At 37.8% G+C, this 20,998-nt stretch overlaps 1 protein-coding gene across 1 annotated transcript in view; it reads left to right on the forward strand.

Annotated features, from left to right (window-relative positions):
• Positions 1 to 20,998, forward strand: part of DMD (dystrophin) — a 2,292,284-nt gene that overhangs the window by 630,905 nt on the left and 1,640,381 nt on the right. Inside the window, exons 10-11 of the mRNA XM_056131284.1 lie at positions 4,028 to 4,216; positions 5,297 to 5,478. Coding sequence (XP_055987259.1) covers positions 4,028 to 4,216; positions 5,297 to 5,478 — 371 coding nt within the window. The remainder of the gene's footprint in view (positions 1 to 4,027; positions 4,217 to 5,296; positions 5,479 to 20,998) is intronic.

Raw genomic sequence — 20,998 nt, forward strand, 5'->3', positions numbered from 1 at the left:
CTCATTTCTAAAATCTAAATTGTGTACTGCTAAAATACACTGTTGTGGTACTTGATACTTGAGTAGTAGCATTGTTTCCAGTGTGCCATTTGGAGAGTATTTGAACTCACGATGGTAATTTTCAGGGAATGAGGTCTGAGAATTTTCAGGGAATGAGGTTGATGTTCAAGTTTCAGAAAGCTTGGACTGAGTTGTTGTTTGCTCTCAGAAGTTTCATTATGGATTTTCTACTGTACTTGTCTGACTGTTGAGCTCTTGATGGTGACTGAAGGGAATTTGGGGCAGGCTATGTTTTAAAATGATCCTGTTCTATACAAGTGTCTAATAATTACCATTATCAAATGTTTTTGTGGATTCTCACAGTAAGTCCAGTATTAAATCCAGTGTTTTCTATACTCCCTGTACTGTAATTTTATAAGAAAAGTCATGATTGCTCCTGTTTTATTTATGCAGAAAGTATAGCTAATAATATGTCTAAGTATTTGCCCAGGGTGTCACGATCTCAGTAGGCAAGAGTCAGGATTCAAACAATTTGCCACCACAGCTTTGGCCCTTCAGAATCCTGTTCTATGACAATTAAGTTAGCTCCCATTTTTTCTTGCCTGTGACACAGAGAAGGCAAAATATTTTGGATTGCATTGGTTCCTGTCCCCCATCACCACCTAATGTACATAGTTGATTCCATAATACATATAAGCCAGGTGGAAAATGAAATCCAGGGCCCCTTTTTCAAAAAGCAGGAAAGAAAGTGCAGTTAAAGTGACTAAAATAGAAAGCCATTTCATTTTTTTCTATGGGCACTCTCAACTGGCTATGGTGATTTTTTTATGTGCTATTTAACATCATTCTGTATAAAGAAAATTAAAAATTTAAGGTATTAGCTTGAGTTTTACTGTGCACTGTTACATGGTGCAATTGTAGCTGTCAGTGCAAATGCAAGAACACTTAACTTATACCGACTTTATGCCATTTGTATTTCATAGCTTGTGCATGCATAGATATTTCATTCTAACCAGAATGTGGGCATGTTGCATAACCAGCTCAGCTGTTTTTTATTTCTCTTCTTGATCAGTGTACTCTCTGTGAACATTCTCTACATTCAGCTGACTGATGAATAAATAAGGAAGGACTGAAAGGACAAAGGAATCATAAGTTGCCACATCTTTCCCTCTCTTTCTGTCACCAGTTTCAGCATAAATTCTTGCCAGATAGAGGAAGGGATTGGAGGAAGAAGGAGAGTTGCGATGAGATTTCTGTGTTTTTGGCATTTGTCTAGAATTCTCTGCTTTCTGCACTAGAAGAAGCAAGTTCTAATTTGAACAGAATGTTCGCCTTCATGTCCTCAGTCCTTCATAGACTTCGCATATTTGCTGGTCTTTTTTTTTTATAAAGTCTTGCTAAATTATGGGTCAATCAATAGTCCATGCTTAGGAGATATCATAAAACAATTTGCCAATGGAGGTGGAGCCAAAATACAGACTTCCTTTGCCCATTTACTTCCTTTGCCCATAAGTCTCCTTGGTCACCACATTCATCTGTGTTTACAAAAGCCCAGGGCAAAGGTGATATGAAGATTTTCTGAGGGGCTTATAGATTGAACACTGAACTTTAAGATGGCAGTGTCAAAATTCAGATAAAACCATTTTATGTCTGTCCCTTTCCTTCTGACTCATTCATTTGTCAGATAAAAATAATATGAGACTAATATCCAAGACCAGGGAAAACAGGGCCAGGAGGACAGGTCAATGGTTGGAAATTAACCGCAAGTCTGTGGAGAAGAGGAGGGTAGTTAAGATAGAGAAGGATCCAGTATGACCACAATAGTTGAAAATGATAATTCTGGACAAGAACTGAGTGTTGGAAGTAGGTAAAGGGATATTCATGCTAACCTCTCAGTATCTGTATTGCAAACCATAATGCAGAGAGAGAGAGAGAGGAGAGAAAGAGAACTGAGAACTGTCGTAGAGGCAGGATTCAGGGGAAGGTGAGGGAGTGAAGGGAAACTGGGGACGTTGGTGCTGAGAAATGTACACTAGTGGAGGGGTGGGTGTTGGAACATTGCATGACTAAACCTCAATAGGAACAGCTTTTTAATGCTCTAGCTCACGGTGATTCAATTAAAAAAATTAAAAAGAATCAGATAAAAGCAGCTTGGAGTCCTTCTGAGCCTGGAACACAGCAACTTATCTGCTGGCCCAACCATGAAGCTGTTCTCATTTCTGCACATCTCCTAGGAAACCTCTGTGAATCTTTTTCTGTTATCATTGCTGACTTTGTTATTAATACTTTTCAGGCATGGAGAGAAGGGATGCACCATTGTGCTTTGATTAATCCCTAGGGCCTCAAAAATTGCCTTGTCCTTCAGGAGGGACATACAGGTGGGCCACTCAAGCACTAGGGCTCTGTTTGAGATGCTAGAGTCGGCTCAGCTTGAATCGATAGGATACCATTTCTCTAAGTTTTCTAGGAACAGGTAAAGAAAATGATGTAAACAGGCTAAGGTACCAAGGCATTGGTATTTTAAAAGATTTGATCATAGAAGAAGTTTGCAATATAAAGGTTTTGAAATTGGGGCATTTATCAGCTGACTGCAATGAACTTTAAGTTTAGCTACTCAGTGGGATCCCATTTCATGTTAGGAATCAGCCACCAGGTTCTTCTTTAGGCCAAATTAGAAAATTCCCAAAGTGGCTTCTTGATGCTCTGCACTGCCATTTGCTTTCTGTGCAAAATCCTGTTAGGACACAGTGCTTGTTGATTTTTTCTTCAATATTCTCCAGTACATGTTTTCCACTGAGGCATCCTAACAGTTTGTCTCTGCCTTTGACCTCAGTAAGAAATCCTCTGCACTGTGATCTTTCTCACAGTGTTTGAAGTCCACCGGTCTGCAACGTGTAACTAAAATAAGTGAATGCAGATATTCTTACATTCTCACATTTCTATTGTTAATAATACCTCTCTAGTTGAAACAGCAGACACAGAGAACACCATGAGATCTGGCTAGTGAAAGCATGGGGTCCATAGCTTCTGAATCTCTACATACAGTCGGGCTTAATGTCAACATTTCATCTTGGAAACTTTCCAGGGCTCAACATATTAAATAGAGACTCTTAAAGTCTCCATTTCTTGGCTGGAGGTGGAGAGAGGCTCTACCTGCTTCCAGGGTATTTATCATCAGGTTTCCTTCAATCTCCTTTCCTTGTCTTAAATCTTTGAACTAGTTGATTAAGGGTGATGGAAGCATTTCTATGATTTACTCTTAGCAGCTTCATTTTAGGTTGCCAAGAACTTCTCTTTAGAATAGTTAGCACTTTGTGTTCATGATCATCTGCTTGAAGGTCCCAGTAAGAATTCAAACACAACTTTTGGGGATTGTACTTCATATACTCTGAATTAAATTCCATAGCAAATACTGAATGTTTGGCTTGCTATTTTAACCATGTCCTCTTGGACATTAAGGCTTAATTCGTAGGAATTGAATGACTGTTAGACATTTTACGTATTTAGATGAAGTATTTCTTTTTAAATTTTACTTTCTTTCTCGTGCATATTTTCATACTGCATTACCGGTATGCAAATTGTTAAATATTTAATTACATAGGTTTCTTGGAATGGGATATTTCCTTTAAGGCCTTTGCAAAAGTATGCAAATATTTATTATACTAATGCTCTCTATATGTATATATATAAAGAATTGAAAATATGAACAAAAAATTTCAGCAATGAATGAAAGTTTATAGCATTTTAAGTTCTACATGAAGACAGAGTATACTAATTTACCCTTTATAGTGATTCAGATGAGCTTAATAAAAGGATAATTTGTAGTGAATTTTGAAGACCATTAAGAATGGTAGCATGTGTTTGTAAGAATATTCAAATGCCGTCTTGCTGTTGTGTCTGTTGTTCATGTCTCTGATAATGTGAGTGGAGATTTGAGCATTTAAAATATTTCATTTTATCTGTTATTTAATTTATCAGACCAGTCTGCACGGATACTGTCTAACACCAAATTTGTTTTATTATGCAGCATTTGGACGCTCCTGAAGTCAAGTCATTTGGAAGTTCATTGATGGAAACTGAGGTAAACCTGGACAGTTACCAAACAGCTTTAGAAGAAGTACTCTCATGGCTTCTTTCAGCAGAGGACACATTGCAAGCACAAGGAGAGATTTCTAATAATGTAGAAGAAGTGAAGGAACAATTTCATACTCATGAGGTAAAGCAAATCGGTGATGTCTAAAGCATAAATAGAAATTGTCCTACTGTCAAGCCTCCTCCCATTCCTCCCCCTTACACCCAGTTACTCTGTTAGGTTCAGTTCTTTGAATATTTTCAGGTTTTGATTTATTCTGTGGTGAAAAGAATGAAAATGTCTCATGCCTTCGGGATTCTATTAGCCAGCCTATGAAGTGCTCCTCTGGAGAACAGCACCTGAAAGGTTCTGAGATCTGCTTCTGCCTGGGACTCTGAAAGGATTATGAAAACCCAGCTCCCCTCTATTAAGTCAGTACAATACTGAGGTGGAACTTCAAGTCTGATTCCCTGTGTAGGGACTGACTGAACTATCTGAACCTGGCAGACTATTTTCCTGAGATGACACACTCATGTCCCACCTCTTCACACAACTATTTCCTGCTGCTTTCATGTATTTGGTCGGGGAGGGTGGAAATTTTTGGACCACACATGGTGGTACTCAGGAGACTACATATAGTTATGGGGATATAACCAGAACCTGAGGCAATCAAAATAAGCACCTTATCCCCTGTAGCTCTCTCTGCATCCCTGCTTCTTTGGTATATTTCTCCTGAAAGCTCTTCCTTGATGCATCGTTTGCTCACACATCATAATCTCAGGGTTATTTCTGTAAGTGATCTAGCTAATAGTTTCTGTTCATTCATATATTTACAAAAAATAGTATTGGGTACTTGTAAGATACATTTTCTAAGGATACGGTAGCACAATGGTAAGGCAGTTGCCTTGCAAGCAGCCAGCCGGCCAAGCTGAGTTCGATTCCTCTGCCCCTCTCTGATAACCCAGGAAGCTACTGAGAGTATCTCGGTAAATAAAAGCCTGGCTAGCTACCCGTGACGTATTCAATATGCCAAACACAGTAACAACAAGTCTTACAATGGAGACTTTACTGGCCCACTCGAGCAAATTGATGAACAACTGGAGGACAGTGCTACAGTGCTACCCATTAACCAGGCTGCATAATTAAATTAGCAAAGATAGAAAATGCACAAACCATAATTTTCTTAAAGTATTCACTACATTTGACAATTCCTTTCCTTGTCAGGGGTACATGATGGATTTAACATCCCATCAGGGACGGGTTGGAAATGTTCTGCAATTGGGAAGTCGGCTCATTGGAACAGGGAAATTATCAGAAGATGAAGAAACGGAAGTTCAAGAACAAATGAATCTCCTCAACTCAAGATGGGAATCTCTCAGGGTGGCTAGCATGGAAAAGCAAAGCAAGTAAGTATTTCTATTTTAATATTTAAAAGTCTCAGGTTTGGGATAATAAGAGTCTGAACCTGTTTCTTGTTGATTCCAAACTTGTTCTAGAAGCATCCAGCTCTTGTTTAGAGGCCATTACAGTTGGGTTTTCACATCCGTGGCATTTGGGTATTAATTTTTCCCATTCAAGTGTTTAGATTAGGTAGGACCATTAGGTTTTAATGGAACCATTCTTTAGAAGTTGCCCAAATTGTTTTTACTCATATTTTCTAAAAATTTTTGCCAAAATATTAGAAGGTGAAGATAGAAGACATATATGTAGGGAAACATGTACACAAAAAGCACCTAGTAGGTAAAATGATGTTCATTTTTACTTTTGAGACATTACTTTTGAAGAAAATGCCCTCAAATTATTAGTTTTTCATATATGTATGGAAATTCTCATAAAAAGTTTCTCAAGTGTTTTTGAAAACTATTGTCTCAGAACCATATGGTGTGAATTATTTAAAGAATATGAATTGACTTAATAAACAAAGAATTTTTGGAGACACTTCTGAAAACAGAGCATTTCCTATAAAGGTAATGAGTTGGTCTCATCATTCTATGTTGCTTTGATTTATATTGTTAGGTGTGTGTATTCATGTAGAGTCTATCTAGACAAGATAGATTTATTTTTAAATGAGAAGAAATGAAGTGTCAGCTGTGGGTTTGATTATATTAAGCTAAAAAATGCCCAAGTGCCTCAAGTTTACTTAGCTATTATTTATGAAGATTAAAGGCTTTAAGAAAGGACCAAAGAAATTCATTAGATATGCTGGAAGGATTGCTGTTCCAGTGCTAAATTATAATTTGACAATAGGGATGGGGGGGGGGGGTCCACGTTTTTAAGCTCATGTCTTTTGAAAGGGAAAATAAGATGGAATGAGATAAATAAGATATACAAGGTGAAATTTTCACAACTACTGGGGTACTGACTAGGAGACTTTAATCTATGCATATTCATAGTTTCTCCTCCTGTGGATGTTTTGGTGATTGCAATTAACCTTAGAGGTGAGTGATACAATAACCACATTATAACTATTGGGTTTTCCCCCATCAAGTGCTCAGGGTCAATTAATTTGTTTGACCCATTTGTCATCATAAATCATCAGATATAGAATCTCATAGTTATAGTCAGATGCTAATATTCTTCATCTTAGAACTGTTTGTGCCATGCTATTCAGCTTAAATGAAGCGACCTCAGACAATACTCCAAAGTCTCGAAAATGTACACTCTTCTACTTCCATTCTCAGAATGGCACTGCAGTCTGCTCTTATGTGTGCCTATTTTGCCATCTTTTCCATTCTCTATTTCTATTTTTATGTTCTCCCTTCCCCACAATAGTACTTAACCCTATGGTTATCATCATCACTGTCATCCTGGTGTTCATCAATTGCTTCAAGCAGGCCCCAGTAATATCTCCTTCGTCCTAGCCCTGAGATTTTAGAAAGTGCCACATCGGAGGCTCTTTCAGGGTCAGTAGGATGAGACCCATCATTGTTACTAGTTTCTGGCATATTGAATACACCACGGGGAGTTTTCCAGACTCTGACGTGTGGGCAGGATATTTTTTGGTAGCCTGCCAGGTTCTCCAAAGTAAGAACTAGATGATAAGATGTCTAGCTTCTGGGAGCAGAGTTTTATATAGTCTCTGGGTCTTGGGCGTTGATGGGATTACACGGCACTGGGGACAGTTGGTGGGTGTAATGCCTACATACTGGAAGATTTGGGATCTGGGTGGAGGAGGTCCCAGTCCCAATCCGCGTAGGCTTGGAGATCTATGCTCTGGGTCCTGCACACCTGGGTTCCTCTGCCGGTTCCTTCATGCGTGAGGCTCATCCGAACGTGTGGAGAGTGGTCTTAAGCACGGCTTTATACTTCTTTATACTAATAAGCTAGTTAATTACATGTTGAGAGCGAGTTGCAAGAAAAGGTTAATTCAACTTAAAATCTGAACCTGGGAAGTTTCATATACCCCCCACACATGGCACCCCAGAAACAAGCCCTCAGCCTTCCCAGGACACAGCAGGTATGAGTACAGACAACCCCTGAAGAAACTTCTTCTCTGTGTGGACTTGCAGTTTTAGTTTGCATGGTAATTTATGTACCTGACCAGGCTTAGCCTCCCAGCTCAGTGGGAGCAAATGCTGGGGAAGACAGAACTTCCCTGAGGAAGGCTTGTTTGGGTGTTGATGGCATTATAAATTGGCAATCTTCTAAGTCCCTCTGGTCTGGGCACTGGGGAGAGGGGAGCCAGATATGGAGCCCTGGAGAGAGCAAGCTCCAGACACTCCACTGCAGGGGAGGCTTTGCTATTTTCTTGGTTACAGTGTGAAAGGTTCAATGTGAAAAATTGTTTACTGCAACTTAAATGGGTAAACTTCCCCCAATCCCTCCCCCCAAAAATTAAGATCCAAGTCTTATCAATTCATAGAACATTTCCAGAGTTAATTTAGGGGATGGGGAGATAGTGCAGTGGGTAAGGTTCTTGTCTTGCATCCAAGCTAGGTTTGATCCGTGGGACGACATTGGTTCTCCTGAGTCACATTGACAGATAAAAACCAGCAGTAAGTCCTGAGTTTTTGCCAGGTATAGCTGCCACCTCCCCCCATGAAAAAGGTTGATTTATAAATATCCTCCTGTTAAAGTGATAGCTCCTAGTAGGCAGTGTATCTGTGTGTGTGTATGTTTGTGTATTTTAAATATGTTCCTGTGCTTTCCATCTTACTAGTTCACCCCTTTTTTTTTATGAAGTGTCCCTTTTCCCCATTGACAGTTTTTAACTGTAGTCACCTAAGAATGTTTTGGAGGCCCACAGCTAAGCATTTGGTCACTGCTTGAGAAATGCAGTAGTCGCTGATGGTGTACATAAACAGACACAAATGCTAAATGTACGTGTTCGTGCTTGTGTAGATATGTGTGCACACACAATTTTTTATTTTGTTTTAGGGCCATACCAGGCTGTGTTCAGGGCTTATTCCTGGCTCTATTCAGTGCTGAGAAATCACTCCCGGTGGGCTCAGAGAATCATGCTTGGGATTTCACTTAGATCAGCGTCTTGCAAGATAAGAGCTCAACTAGCTGGACTTTTACTCTGGCTTTTACACATAAAAAGTTTTAATTCCTCATTCCTTTAGAGGCTGGGAAATCTAAACTGACAATATTGCTACTTAGGTAATATTGACAGCAAAAATGTTGTCCTTCGGGAAGATTTTAGACTTTGGTTGTTTTTAGAAAGATTGTCAGGAAGTTGATACAAAAAAATGCTAAAAGCCTTATAGCTGTCATAACTTATGCTAAAATACAGAGTTTTTAAAAATGAATTTCTGATGTGCAGCTGCTTGAATTACATACTCTTTGTGGATTATTTATTGAAATATCCACACATATAGTATTTCAGCAAAGCAAATTCAGAACTCTTTTGAAAGTGTATAGTAGGGCTATAGTAGGTTTTCCATACTGTTTTCACTAATTGCATGGATATCTGCATGAAGCCTATTCACATGTAAGTGAGTTAAGCCATTATGAAAACTATGCTGCAAACTTTGTAGATTTCTTTACATTTTAAGGAGCAGAAATCTGGAAGAAAATCTTGTCAGTGGTTAAAAATTCCTTCTGTCTTTATTATTGCTTTTATAGATTACTGTTTGTTTGGTTTGTTTGGTTTCTCTTATCACACATGTTTTTAGGAGCTTCAATTTGTTTGTTTGTTTGTGGGGGCAGATACCCTTTTGTACTAAGGCCTTCTTAACCCTGGCTCTGCATTTAAGGATCACTTTAGGCAGTCTTAAAAGACAGTATGGGGTTCTGGATCAAACCCAGGTCAGCTGTGTGCAAGACAGCACCTTAACCACTGTACTATCATTGCCTGAGCTTCAGTTAGGAAAGTCACCTATTTATTGTTTGAAAACATGAGGTTATTTTGGAGTGGGAAGGAATAGAAAAATTTTAGTGAAAAAGTGTATCACCCCACACCATTTATTCTTTTAAAAATTTTAATTTTTTATAAAGTAGTTCACAATATTTGATTGCATGTAATATTTGAACACCAATTCTGCACCATTATACCATCTCACCACCATATTTTGGATGTTTTCATCCCAAACCCCAACCCCCACCCCCAAAGCAGAACTGAAATAATTTATTTTGTATTGTTTTTTATGCATAATCCGCTAAAAATGATCCTAAAAAGGTTTCTTAGAGGAAAGTGTGAAGATTGTTGTATTTCACCCGGGAGCCATTAAGCCCTTCTAACATGTTGTTAAAGGTTGAGCTGCATGTGTGTGTATATATATATTTGTGTGTATATGTGTATGTATCTGTGTATGTATGTATATATGTATATACACATATACACATATGTATATATGCATATATGTGCATATACACATATGTATATACACATGTGTATTCACATATGTATATATGTGTGTATATGTGTGTATATATATGTGTGTCTGTAAAATATGTCTGTATTACTCACAATGGAGACGTTACTTGGCCTGCTCAAGCAAATCAATGAGCAACGGGAGGACAGTTACATTATATGTATATATGTCTGTAAAATGTCTGTAATATGTCTGTAATATGTCTGTAAAATATTTTTCTCCTGAAATTGGTTGCCTTCTACTATATACCCCTATTATCTATCATCTAATATCGTACACTACTCTTGGAATATTAGTGGTGTAAAGTATGAGATGTCATGCAGCCACATTTGCGGCCACACATTCCAGGAATAGATTCACTCTGGGGTGAGGCTCGACCCAACCATGTGGAGAACAGCTGTGAGCATGGTGGCAGTTGAGTTCTGGAGGTTTTCAACTTCCAAGACTGGCTTCTTTTGGGCGGGGAGAGGCCTCACTCACCCCCCCTCCAAGTTTCCCCAAATGAAACATCCTGGCACGGGGTCTGGAGGCATGGTTATGGCATATTGTTCTATGCTCTCTTCGAAAAGATGTATTGTTGAGTCTATGGATTGTGGTCATTGATGAGATTACATGGCATCAACCAGAGGTGGCTTGTGGGTGTGACTGCCAAGTTACCATAAATACGGGGAGATGGGGGAAGATCACCCATTCCCAGTTCTGTTGAACCTGGATTTTTCAGTTACAAGTTCCACATTCCTATGTTTTCTACAGACTCATGAGTGAATCTGCAGAGAGATAAGACTCACACCCTTTATTCTTAAGCATACCCTTTATGCTTAAAAACTCCATATCCAGCTCTCACCCAAATAATGTTATGGAGTCAAAAGCCTTATTCTTTGCCTATGCGTGGCTAGAGTGAAGAGAGCAATGATATTTATGGTTTATATGGACGTATGAAATGGAACTCTGCTTGAATTCTTTGTTTTGTTTTGGCTTTTTGGGTCACACCCAGCGATGCACAGGGTTTACTCCTATCTCTGCACTCAGGAATTATTCCTGGCAGTGCTCGGGGACTATATGGGATGCTGGGAATCAAACCTGGGTCGGCCGTGTGCAAGGCAAACACCCTACCCATTATGCTATCACTCCAGCCCTGTGCTTGAATTCTTGAGTTGGTCTTTATAAGAAATAAGAAAAATTTGGGTTGAAAATACAGAGAAGCTTACAATTCAACATCTATGACTATACTTGATAGCTATAAGAATTACCTACCATCATATCTCCTGGTGATGAGAAAATTATATTTCATACATATTTGTTGTGCTATATGACTGTATAATGCTATCAGTCAACCTTTCAGTCAATATGTGTAGAGAGAGACATACGCAAATATTAACAAATGCTAATGAAGTGCCTCAAGATAGCAGATGCTCCTCAAGATCCTTGGGGACCCAGTGATGATTACCAGAGGCAAGTCCCAGATTTTATGAAGCTTATGCTCTAGAGAAACTGACATCCAATAAAAAAGAACTTACAAAGAATACCAAATAGGAATACATTTTCTGAAGAGATTGAGGTATTGTGATAAATGTTTGCGGGGAAACTTTAGACTTTGTAATCCAGAAATAGTTTTATTGGGATGGTGTCCTTTAATTTAAACTTTAGTGAGAAAATGAAAACAACATTTGGAGATCAGAAGGAAGAACATTTTTGGCAGAGGGAACAGACAATATAAAGACTTATATTGAAGAAAATATAAAGACTTATAAAGACATATATTAAAGAATAGACAATATAAAGACAATATAAATAGGGTGTAGACAGTTAGACTTGGTAGTATCAAAAGACCAGCATGATTGGAGATGCAAGGAGAATAGGTTATATAGAAAGTGGGAGTGGTCAGTGTTTTCACCAAGTGCAGTAGGGCCAAATAGTGAGGTTTTAATTCTGGCATAAGTACAGGTAAAAGCCATCAGAAATTTTTCACTAGTGAAGAGACAAATACTGTGAATACATGTAATACCGCCAGAAGAAGAGATGAGCAATACAAAATCCTGGTCAAAAGCTGTTGGTGTTTTATGCCAGGTAGTACTTGTGATAATATAGGAGTATCTTATACTATTTGGAACCAGTATTTACAATTATAAACAATTTCTTGAATTATAGCTTTAGATTATATTCAGTCTTTTTAATAGACAAGGTACATTTTGTAATAGAAATAGAAATTCTTGTCTTGGACAAGCCAAACTTCTTTTATACTTGTTTGCTTCTAGAAAATGATCTTTATATCACAAGTCATTAATACTTAATGAAAAATCCATATTTGTTTTGCTATATGACTGTATAATGAAACTTTCAATCTGCAGAAGTAATAAAACATTCTCATTTCATAAGCCCTTTAATCCACTTGTTTCCCCAAGAAAGATGGTCTCCCTTTAACATGAATGGACTGGAGCAATCTCTTTCCCCTTGAGCCAATGTTTACTGATTCCTGTCACAGTATTTCCTTGCAACTATCAATGTTCACTTGAGATAAAGCATGAAAAAATTTGGATGAAAAATTAGTACAATTTTAAATAAGGATCACTGTTAGAAACTTGGTGACTCACAGGTGGATTACTCCTGTTTTTGAGCTCAAGGATCACTCTTGGCAGACTCAGTCCGACTCATGGGGTATCACCCAGGCATCCAGGTCATCCCCATGCAAAGCAAGCTCCTTTTCTTCAATACTATCTCTCCAGCCTACATGTGCATATCTTGTGCCTCAGACAAATTAGGCCAACATGCTGTTCTTGGTCAGTTAAATATTTTTGACAATGCTTATGACACCAAAGTAAGGACATAAGAACCTCTGATTTCATCATTTAAAGAAAAGAATGAAACCAAGGGTCTGTCTCTTGAAATTCATGAGTTAGAAACATTAAAGAAAGTCAGCAAAAACAATTTTTGTTTTGCTTCATATCATGCTTCACAATCTCCTTTGGTTGGTGGGAGGTTCAGGAGAGGAAAGGAAGAGACAAAATTTCCAACTGTGGAAGTACAAGAAGACAATTGGCATAGGGACAACAGAAGATTTTCTTCTCTCTGAATAAACTAATTAATTTGATTGAAAAATGCAACCTGCAGAGAGCAAAAGAGATTTACTGACATTTCTACAAGGACTCATAAAGATAAACTCAGCAAGTTCCATCAACTTCTCTGATAATTGTGTGTAGGACATGCAGGGGGAGATTCAAACCTTTGTGATAGCAAGGGGAAAAAGAAAACAAGTCAGTCAGGATGCCAAGGGAAGTTATACACTAGTTTGCATCAGCAGGAGGAGAGATATGAATAGGATATGGGTGAAAATATAAGCAGTAATGTGGCAAATAATTGTGAATCACCATCAACACTTTGACTGGAGTGAAAAATATGTCAAACAAATCTGGCTCATTTCCCTCCCCTTCTTCCAAGTGTCTACTGCAATCTGAAAATGATATAACATATGTGAGATGGAATAGAGCAATGGAGCTGCAGAACAAAATGGTGGGTGGTTTCTTTCCAAGCGAAGTGGCTAGCTACCATATTGTATATGTGAATGTATGAATAAATGGGTGAACAGATGAATTTTTTGTGTATACATAAAGTTTATCAAAGGAATTTCAAAACTGAAAATTTTTATTGTAGTCTTATGCTTGTTCGGGGGACACACCTGGCAGTACTCAGGGCTTGCTCCTGACTTTGCACTAAGGAATCACTCCTAGTGGTGCTCAGAGGATCATATGGGATGCAGAGCATTGAATGTGGGTTGGTCGGCTGTGTGGAAGGCAAATATTCCACCTGTTGTACTATCGTTCCATCCCCTGAAATAAAACTTTTAATGAGGTGTAACCTCAGATTCTACCTTATATACCACAGTTTTATTTCGTCCAAGAATGTCAATATGATCATTTCTTGATGTCAAAGTTGTTCAAGGTCAATAGCAACACTGTTCCTTGAAAGCTTGTTAAAAGTGCAGAATCCCTGCCCTCATCCTATCCTATAGTCATATTCCATCATTTATAGATCTCAAGTGATTCCTATACCCCAAAATTTGCAGTGTTTAGTTGAAACCATTATATAACGGTATAATCCTTTATTTCTTTAAATGTCATCTGCCCCTATGTTTCTAGCAGCTAAAATGGTGATGATGATTTTTCATTCAGTGCTCAAATGTTGGTAACTTCTCCTATGTGTGATTAATGAAGAATTTCTATTCTTGTATTGTAATACAAATAGAGGAGTCAAAACAATAGTATAGGCTATAGGTCGCTTGCTTTGCATGCAGATAATCCAGGTTTGATCCCAAGTTCAATCCTTGACACCCGGTATGGTCCCTTGAACTCAACTGGGCATTATCTCTGAACACAGAGATTGGAGTAAATCCTGAGTAGTGCTGGTTGAAGGGCCTAAAAAAGTATATGAAATAGAGAAGATTTAACCGTATTGGAAATTACTGGCATAATATACATCATTAATTAACAGAGTAATTGGTTTCAGTTCAAAGAGATACAGCCATAATGTGTTTTGGTGAATAATATAAAGGTAAAATATTATGTACTCCTAATATTACAACGTAAAAGTAAAAAGTAAAGTAAAGGCCCTCCCGTTAATCATTGATTTGCTCGAGCGGGCCCAGTATCATCTCCATTGGAGACTTTGTTGTTACTGTGTTTGGCATATTGATCACAGTAACAATCTCGCCGTGTGGGCGAGATACTCTCGGTAGCTTGCCGGACTCTCCGAGAGGGGCGGAGGAATCGAACTCAGGTCGGCCAAGTTGGCTGCGTGCAAGGCAAATGCCCTACCGCTGTGCTATCGGGCTGGAGTGATAGCACAATGAGCAGGGCGTTTGCCTTGCACGTAACCAGCATGGCTGACCCAGGTTCGATTCCCAGCATCCCATATGGTCCTCCAAGCACTGCCAGGAGTAATTCCTGAGTGCAGAGCCAGGACTAACCCCTGAGCATCGCCGGGTGTGACCCCCCCCAAAAAAAGAAATATTACAATGCATGTGATTTATATTGTGTAAATTATAAGATGGGACATTATGTCTCTGGAGTTCAAAGAAAAGAGTAGAGAGTTGCATTTTAAGTGAACAGTGTTTTTTTCCCTAAAGATAAATAATGATAATTAGAAAAAATATAGAACAATTCACTAATATTTATGATAGCAAATGATTAATATTATTACAGAACTGTTCTAGATATTTGGGAAAATATCAGTGAAAATAAGAGACCAATTTCCTCTCTACCTGAACTTGCATGCTTAGTGAATAGAGATGGAAATATAAGATGTCAGGGATTGAACTCTGGTTGGTTGCATGCAAGGTAAGTACCTTGACCACTGTACTGTCTTTCCAGCTCTTATAGAATATTTATTTATGATTTATTATCAGTAATTAATTTATATGTCTATTTTATATATATGCACAGATATGTGGGAAATTTCTCAGGAGTGGAAAAGTTTAAGAAGCACCAGTCAGGGGCTGGAGTGATAGTACAGTGGGTAGGTTTTTGCCTTGCATACGGTCCACTGAGGTTTGATCCCTGGGATCCCATATGGTCCCTGGAAAATCACCAGAGATAATTTCTGAGTGAAGAGTCAGGAGTAACCCTGAGCCCATGGGGTGAGTATTTCCTGAGCATTGCCAGGTATGACCCAAAAAGGAAAAAAAAAAAACACTGGTCAGTACAGTGGGAAGACTATGTCCATTATTAGACGTGGTAGCTGGTGTGACTTAGACTTGGAGAGAAGCAGAATTAAGGAAGTCACAGGGAGATGGCAGGATTACCCAAGGGCATGGATGCAAAGAGTTTTGCATTCAGATTTAGTATGGGAATTGGCTGATTGTAGTAGTGGAGGAAGTGGTGTAAAAGTTGTAGGATGGAGGTAATAGGGTTGGTGATAATTCTAGGTATTTGGGGTCAGTTTTCTTTTTAAAACTATGTTTTAGATCTTCCATTTCCAATGGTTTTCATTTAGTCTTGATAAATGCTACAAACCTGCAAATTAAAAAATAGCATCATGGGCTTGTAGAGAGAGTACTGCAGATAGGGCACTTGTCTTGCACTCATCCAACCCAGATTCGATCCCCAATACTCCATATGTTCCCATGAGCCTGTCAGGAATGATCCCTCAGTTTAGAGCCAAAAGCAAACCCTGAGCACTTCTTTGTGTGGACCCCCAAACCAAAACAACAACAACAAATTGTTTTTGCATGACCTGTGCATTACTGTTATACATTAAAGGTTTTCTTATGTATTTGTCAGCGAATTAGTGAAACTTTTCTTGAAAGCAGTCAATATTGACTTTCTGTTTTAAAATCATGTTCATTGTGAGGCAGGATCTGGAAATAAATTCATTACAACATTATATATATTTAAGACCTCGTTATTTTTTAGTTCATCATATATTGGAGTGAATCTGGGTCTCTAAAGTATATCATAGTGGGGCTGGAGTGATAGCACAGTGGGTAGGACATTTGCCTTGCACGCAGCTGACCCAGGTTCAATTCCCAGCATCCCATATAGTCCCCCGAGCACCGCCAGGAGTAATTCCTGAATGCATGAGCCAGGAATAACCCCTGTGCATCGCTGGGTGTGACCCAAAAAGCAAAAAAAAAAGTATATCATAGTTTCTACGATTACTGTAGAGCTCATGCTAAGAATAGTTCTGTAGACAGTAGCAGTTGTACCTTCGTTTTGTGCAAAGAGTAATTGTATTTATTAATGACTGTCTATAAAAATCATGCCACATAATTTCTCATCCTGTATTTCAATCCAGAAATCACTGTTATAAAACATATTAGTACTAGATATAAAGGCCCATTTAAATATTCACACCATTATGAAAAGTGTAGCATTATTGTGAACCCTCCAATCTCAGGACTTATTTTCGTCTTCCAGTTTTCAATTTTTAAAAAAAATCAGTCATTATGAAATTACAATGTTATTCATGATGGGGTTTCAGGCTTACAATGCTTCAACACCAATTCCTTCACCAGTGTCCACTTCCCTTAACCGACAATTTTCTTGATACCATCCTTTTACAAGAGATATGTTAAAAATGCTTTTTAGCAATGTGGTTTACAGTACTTTTGCTGACAGGATTTCATACATAACACTTTACCATCTTTTAGCTTTATGTCCTCTTTCCAGATGATCTTTACTCCATCATAGACATTGTTTATTCCCTGTCCTATACCCCAGTCCCCTCAAGTGGCATTTTTTCACTGGATATAACTTCTCATTTTCTGTTTCCATTGCCTTTGGGTGTTTGTTATTCTACTTTTATACTTAGTCCTGAATATGAGAGAAATAATTCTGTATTGGTCTCTTTTTTTCTGACTAACCTCACCCAGCATGATATTCACCAGGTCATTTATATAGTGGCAAATTTTATGACTTTATCTTTTCACATGACCAAGTAATATTCCATATGCTATATATACCATCCAGGTAATATTCCATATGCTATATATACCATGCTATATATACTATGTCCAGTCATATTTTTGACACATTTTTCCCAAATTCTGGCTATTGTAGATCGTGCTTCAAAGAATAAAGTGGTGCAGATGTCTTTCCTCCATTTTGTTTTGGATTCTTGGAGTATATTATAAGAAGTACTTGGGTTGCTGGGTCAAATGGAAGCTTAAAATCAGATAGCAACACTACAAAAAAGAGAAGTACAAACTAGAACCCCTGATGAACACAGATGTAAAGATCCTCAACAACGTATTAAATCCAACAACTCATCATAAAGAGCATACACCATGATCAAGTTGGATTCATCTCTGGGATTCAAGGATGGTTTAACATACGCAAGTCAATCAATGTAATGTACAATATCAATAAAAGAAAAGTCATATTATTATATAAATAGATGCAGAAAGAGAGCATTTTACAAGATCCAGCAGTTTTTTCATGACAAAAACTCAACAAAGTGGGAACTGAAGGAATTGTACTCAACATGGGCCTGAGCGATATCATAGTGGGTAGAGTGTTTGCCTTGCACATGGCCGACCTGGGTTCAATTCTTCCGCCCCTCTCGAAGAGCCTGGCAAGCTACCGAGAGTATTCTACCTGCACAGCAAAGCCTGACAAGCTACCTGTGAAGTATTCTATATGCCAAAAACAGTAACAACAAGTCTCATGATGGAGACGTTACTGGTGTCTGCTCGAGAAAATCGATGAACAATGGGAGGACAGTGCTACAGTGCTACAGTACTCAACATAGCCAGTGCCATTTACCACAAACCCACATCAAACACTATACTCAGTGGGAAAAAACTATAAGCCTTTCCTCTAAGATCTTGTGAAAGCAAGGTTGCTCATTCTTCCCACTTATATTGAATTTAGTACTGAAAGTACTCACAATAGCAAGTAAGCAAGAAAAAGATACTGTGGTCATCCAGATAGAAAAGGAAGAATTCAAGCTCTCATTATTTGCAGATTAATGATACTGCATTTAGAAAACCCTGAAGACTCGATAAAAAAGCTAATGAAAACAATAGATTTGTGTAGTAAAGTGGGAGATCACAAAATTAATATACAAAAGTACATGGGTTTCTAATATGCCAATAGTGAAAGATAAAAAGGTGATATTAAAACACTATACCATCTATAGCAATACCCTAGAAAGTCAGGTACTGCCGACTCAGCTTAATTAAAGAGATTAAAGACCTATAGAAAAAAAAGGTACAGAACTCTACTTTAAGAAATGAAAGGGGACATGCAAATATAGCAACCTGTCCTCTGCTCACGGAATGGGTGAAATACTTTTAAAATGACAATATTCTCCTAAGCATTGTGCATATTCAATGTAGTCCCTAGAAGGATACCCATGACATTTTTCAAATAAATAGATAAAATACTCCCGAAATTTATATAGAAATATAAACTTGCCCAGATGGCTAAAGCAATCCTTGGGAAAAAAGAAGTTTGGAGGCATCATTCTCCCCAACTTCAGCTGTACTACAAAGTGGTAGTAATTAAAACAGCATGGTATCAAAACCTCATGTCAATGGAATAGAGTTGAATTTCTTGAGACAGGCCCCAAGGTATATGATCAGTTAATATTGGATAAAGGAGCAAAAAAATAAGATACAAAGAGAGCCAAAATATTCGGAGGAATTATTTACCCAAGACTTATCTGATAAGGGGTTAATATCAGACATCTAAGACACTGGTAGAACTTTACAAGACAAAAGCATTAAGCACTGTCAAAATATAGGGAGAAGAGATGAACAGAAATTTCCTCTAAGAGGAGATATTAATGCCAAATGGCAGATGAAAAAATTACCTATATCACTAATCACCAGAGCAATGTGAATCAAACCAATGCAATGTCGTCTTTTTAAAAAAAAAAACACTTAATTTTTATAAAGTTGTTTACAATGATTTATTACATTCAATATTCCAACAACCAATACCACCACCTTTACACATTCCCACCAGATTTATTTTCTATATTACCAGTCACGACCTAAGTTGACCCCAATATCAGGACCTAAATAATTTATTTTATATTCAATGCAGTATAATCTTACAACAGAGAATGGAACACACCAAAAAGAACAAGAACAAGTGTTGGCATCATGTGGGGAGAAAGAGACTCTCATTCACAGCTGTCAACTGGTTCAGCCTTTCAGAAAAACAATATGCTTTTTGATTTGGGGGCTATACCTGGTAGTGTTCAAGGCTTACTCCTGGCTCTGCACTCAGTAATCACTCCTGGTGGTGTGTAAGAGATCATAGTATGCTATGGATTGAACCTGGGTTGGCTCTGTACAATGCAAGTTACCTACTTGCTGTAGTATTCAGGTAAACCTGTGTATTCTCATCTCTGAAGTGAGGCTAAACGATCAATTTCTAGAATATGAGAGAGTGGATCCTCTGTTGTCTGACATAAGATAAATAGGATTTTTTGTATTTAAAATTACATTTCAATGGCCCTAAATTTACAAGGCCAGAATTATCGTTCGGTAAGTGATATAGTATAAATGATACACAGAATTCTTCTTAGCTCATCAATAACTGGGAAAAGACATTTTCTGCATCATAAAGTATCTTTCTTGCTCTCTCCAGCATCTGGTTTATATTAATCCAGATATGGTCATGGTTGCCTGGGCCCAGCTCCTCGAACATTTGCCACCTGTGAGCACCCGTGGATGAAGTAAAAGTTATGTCCGAGTTTGAAAAGGCAACACAGTTGTCTTCAATTCTGGATGCTTAGGAAATTCTTCTAATTCTTCTTTGTGGGATAATTTGCATGAAATACCACATAAGCTTCACCATCCTGAATCATTTAATGAAGTATATGAAAAACTCATTTAACAGGTTTAGAAAAGCGTAGAAGTATATTCAAACACATGTCAATATTCTGTGAACATCTAGTACCATGCACACAATTCCTAAGCTAATACTCAAATGATAGAACCTATTCATTGCAATCGTTTTGCTAAGGTTTTCACATCAACCAGTTAGAATAAATAAATTTTAGATTTAATCAAGCGGAATTTCTAGTTACTAAATACCCTGGATTTGAAATTTTAAAATAATTCTTTCCCCCTAATTCCTTCTGGTAGCAATACATACAATAACTATAAAGGTTTCATTGATAAGCTAAATCATGGCATTTTAATGTATAATATGATAATTATACATCCCTGGTGATTGTTTTATAATCTACTAATTCACACTGGTATCTTTCACTCCTTATATTTCTTGTTTGAGAATTTCATGTTAACAAACTGCTGTGTCTTTCCTTTTGTTTGTTGAGTTATACCCAGTAATGCTCAGAGATTACTACTGAATTTGCACTCAGGGATCACTCCTTGTGGGCTAGGGGGACCATGTGGGGTGCCACAAATTGAAACTGGGTCAAGCCCTACCTGCTGTATTATTTCTTCTACTGTAAGAAATTAATTTTTAGTGTAGGGCCTGAGAACCTTGCTTCACAAAGAGCTTACCCTCTTTGATTATTTTGATTATAACTCCACAAAGTTCAGAAACAATTTTACATATTTGTTAGTGCAATGCCTATTGTCTGGTTATGCTTTTGCAATACATTTTATATTAAAATGGCTAGAATTTCTTTTCCAAAC

Source organism: Sorex fumeus, unplaced genomic scaffold (genome assembly GCF_029834395.1).
Source record: "Sorex fumeus unplaced genomic scaffold, SorFum_2.1 ptg000086l, whole genome shotgun sequence".
Lineage (NCBI taxonomy): Eukaryota > Metazoa > Chordata > Mammalia > Eulipotyphla > Soricidae > Sorex > Sorex fumeus.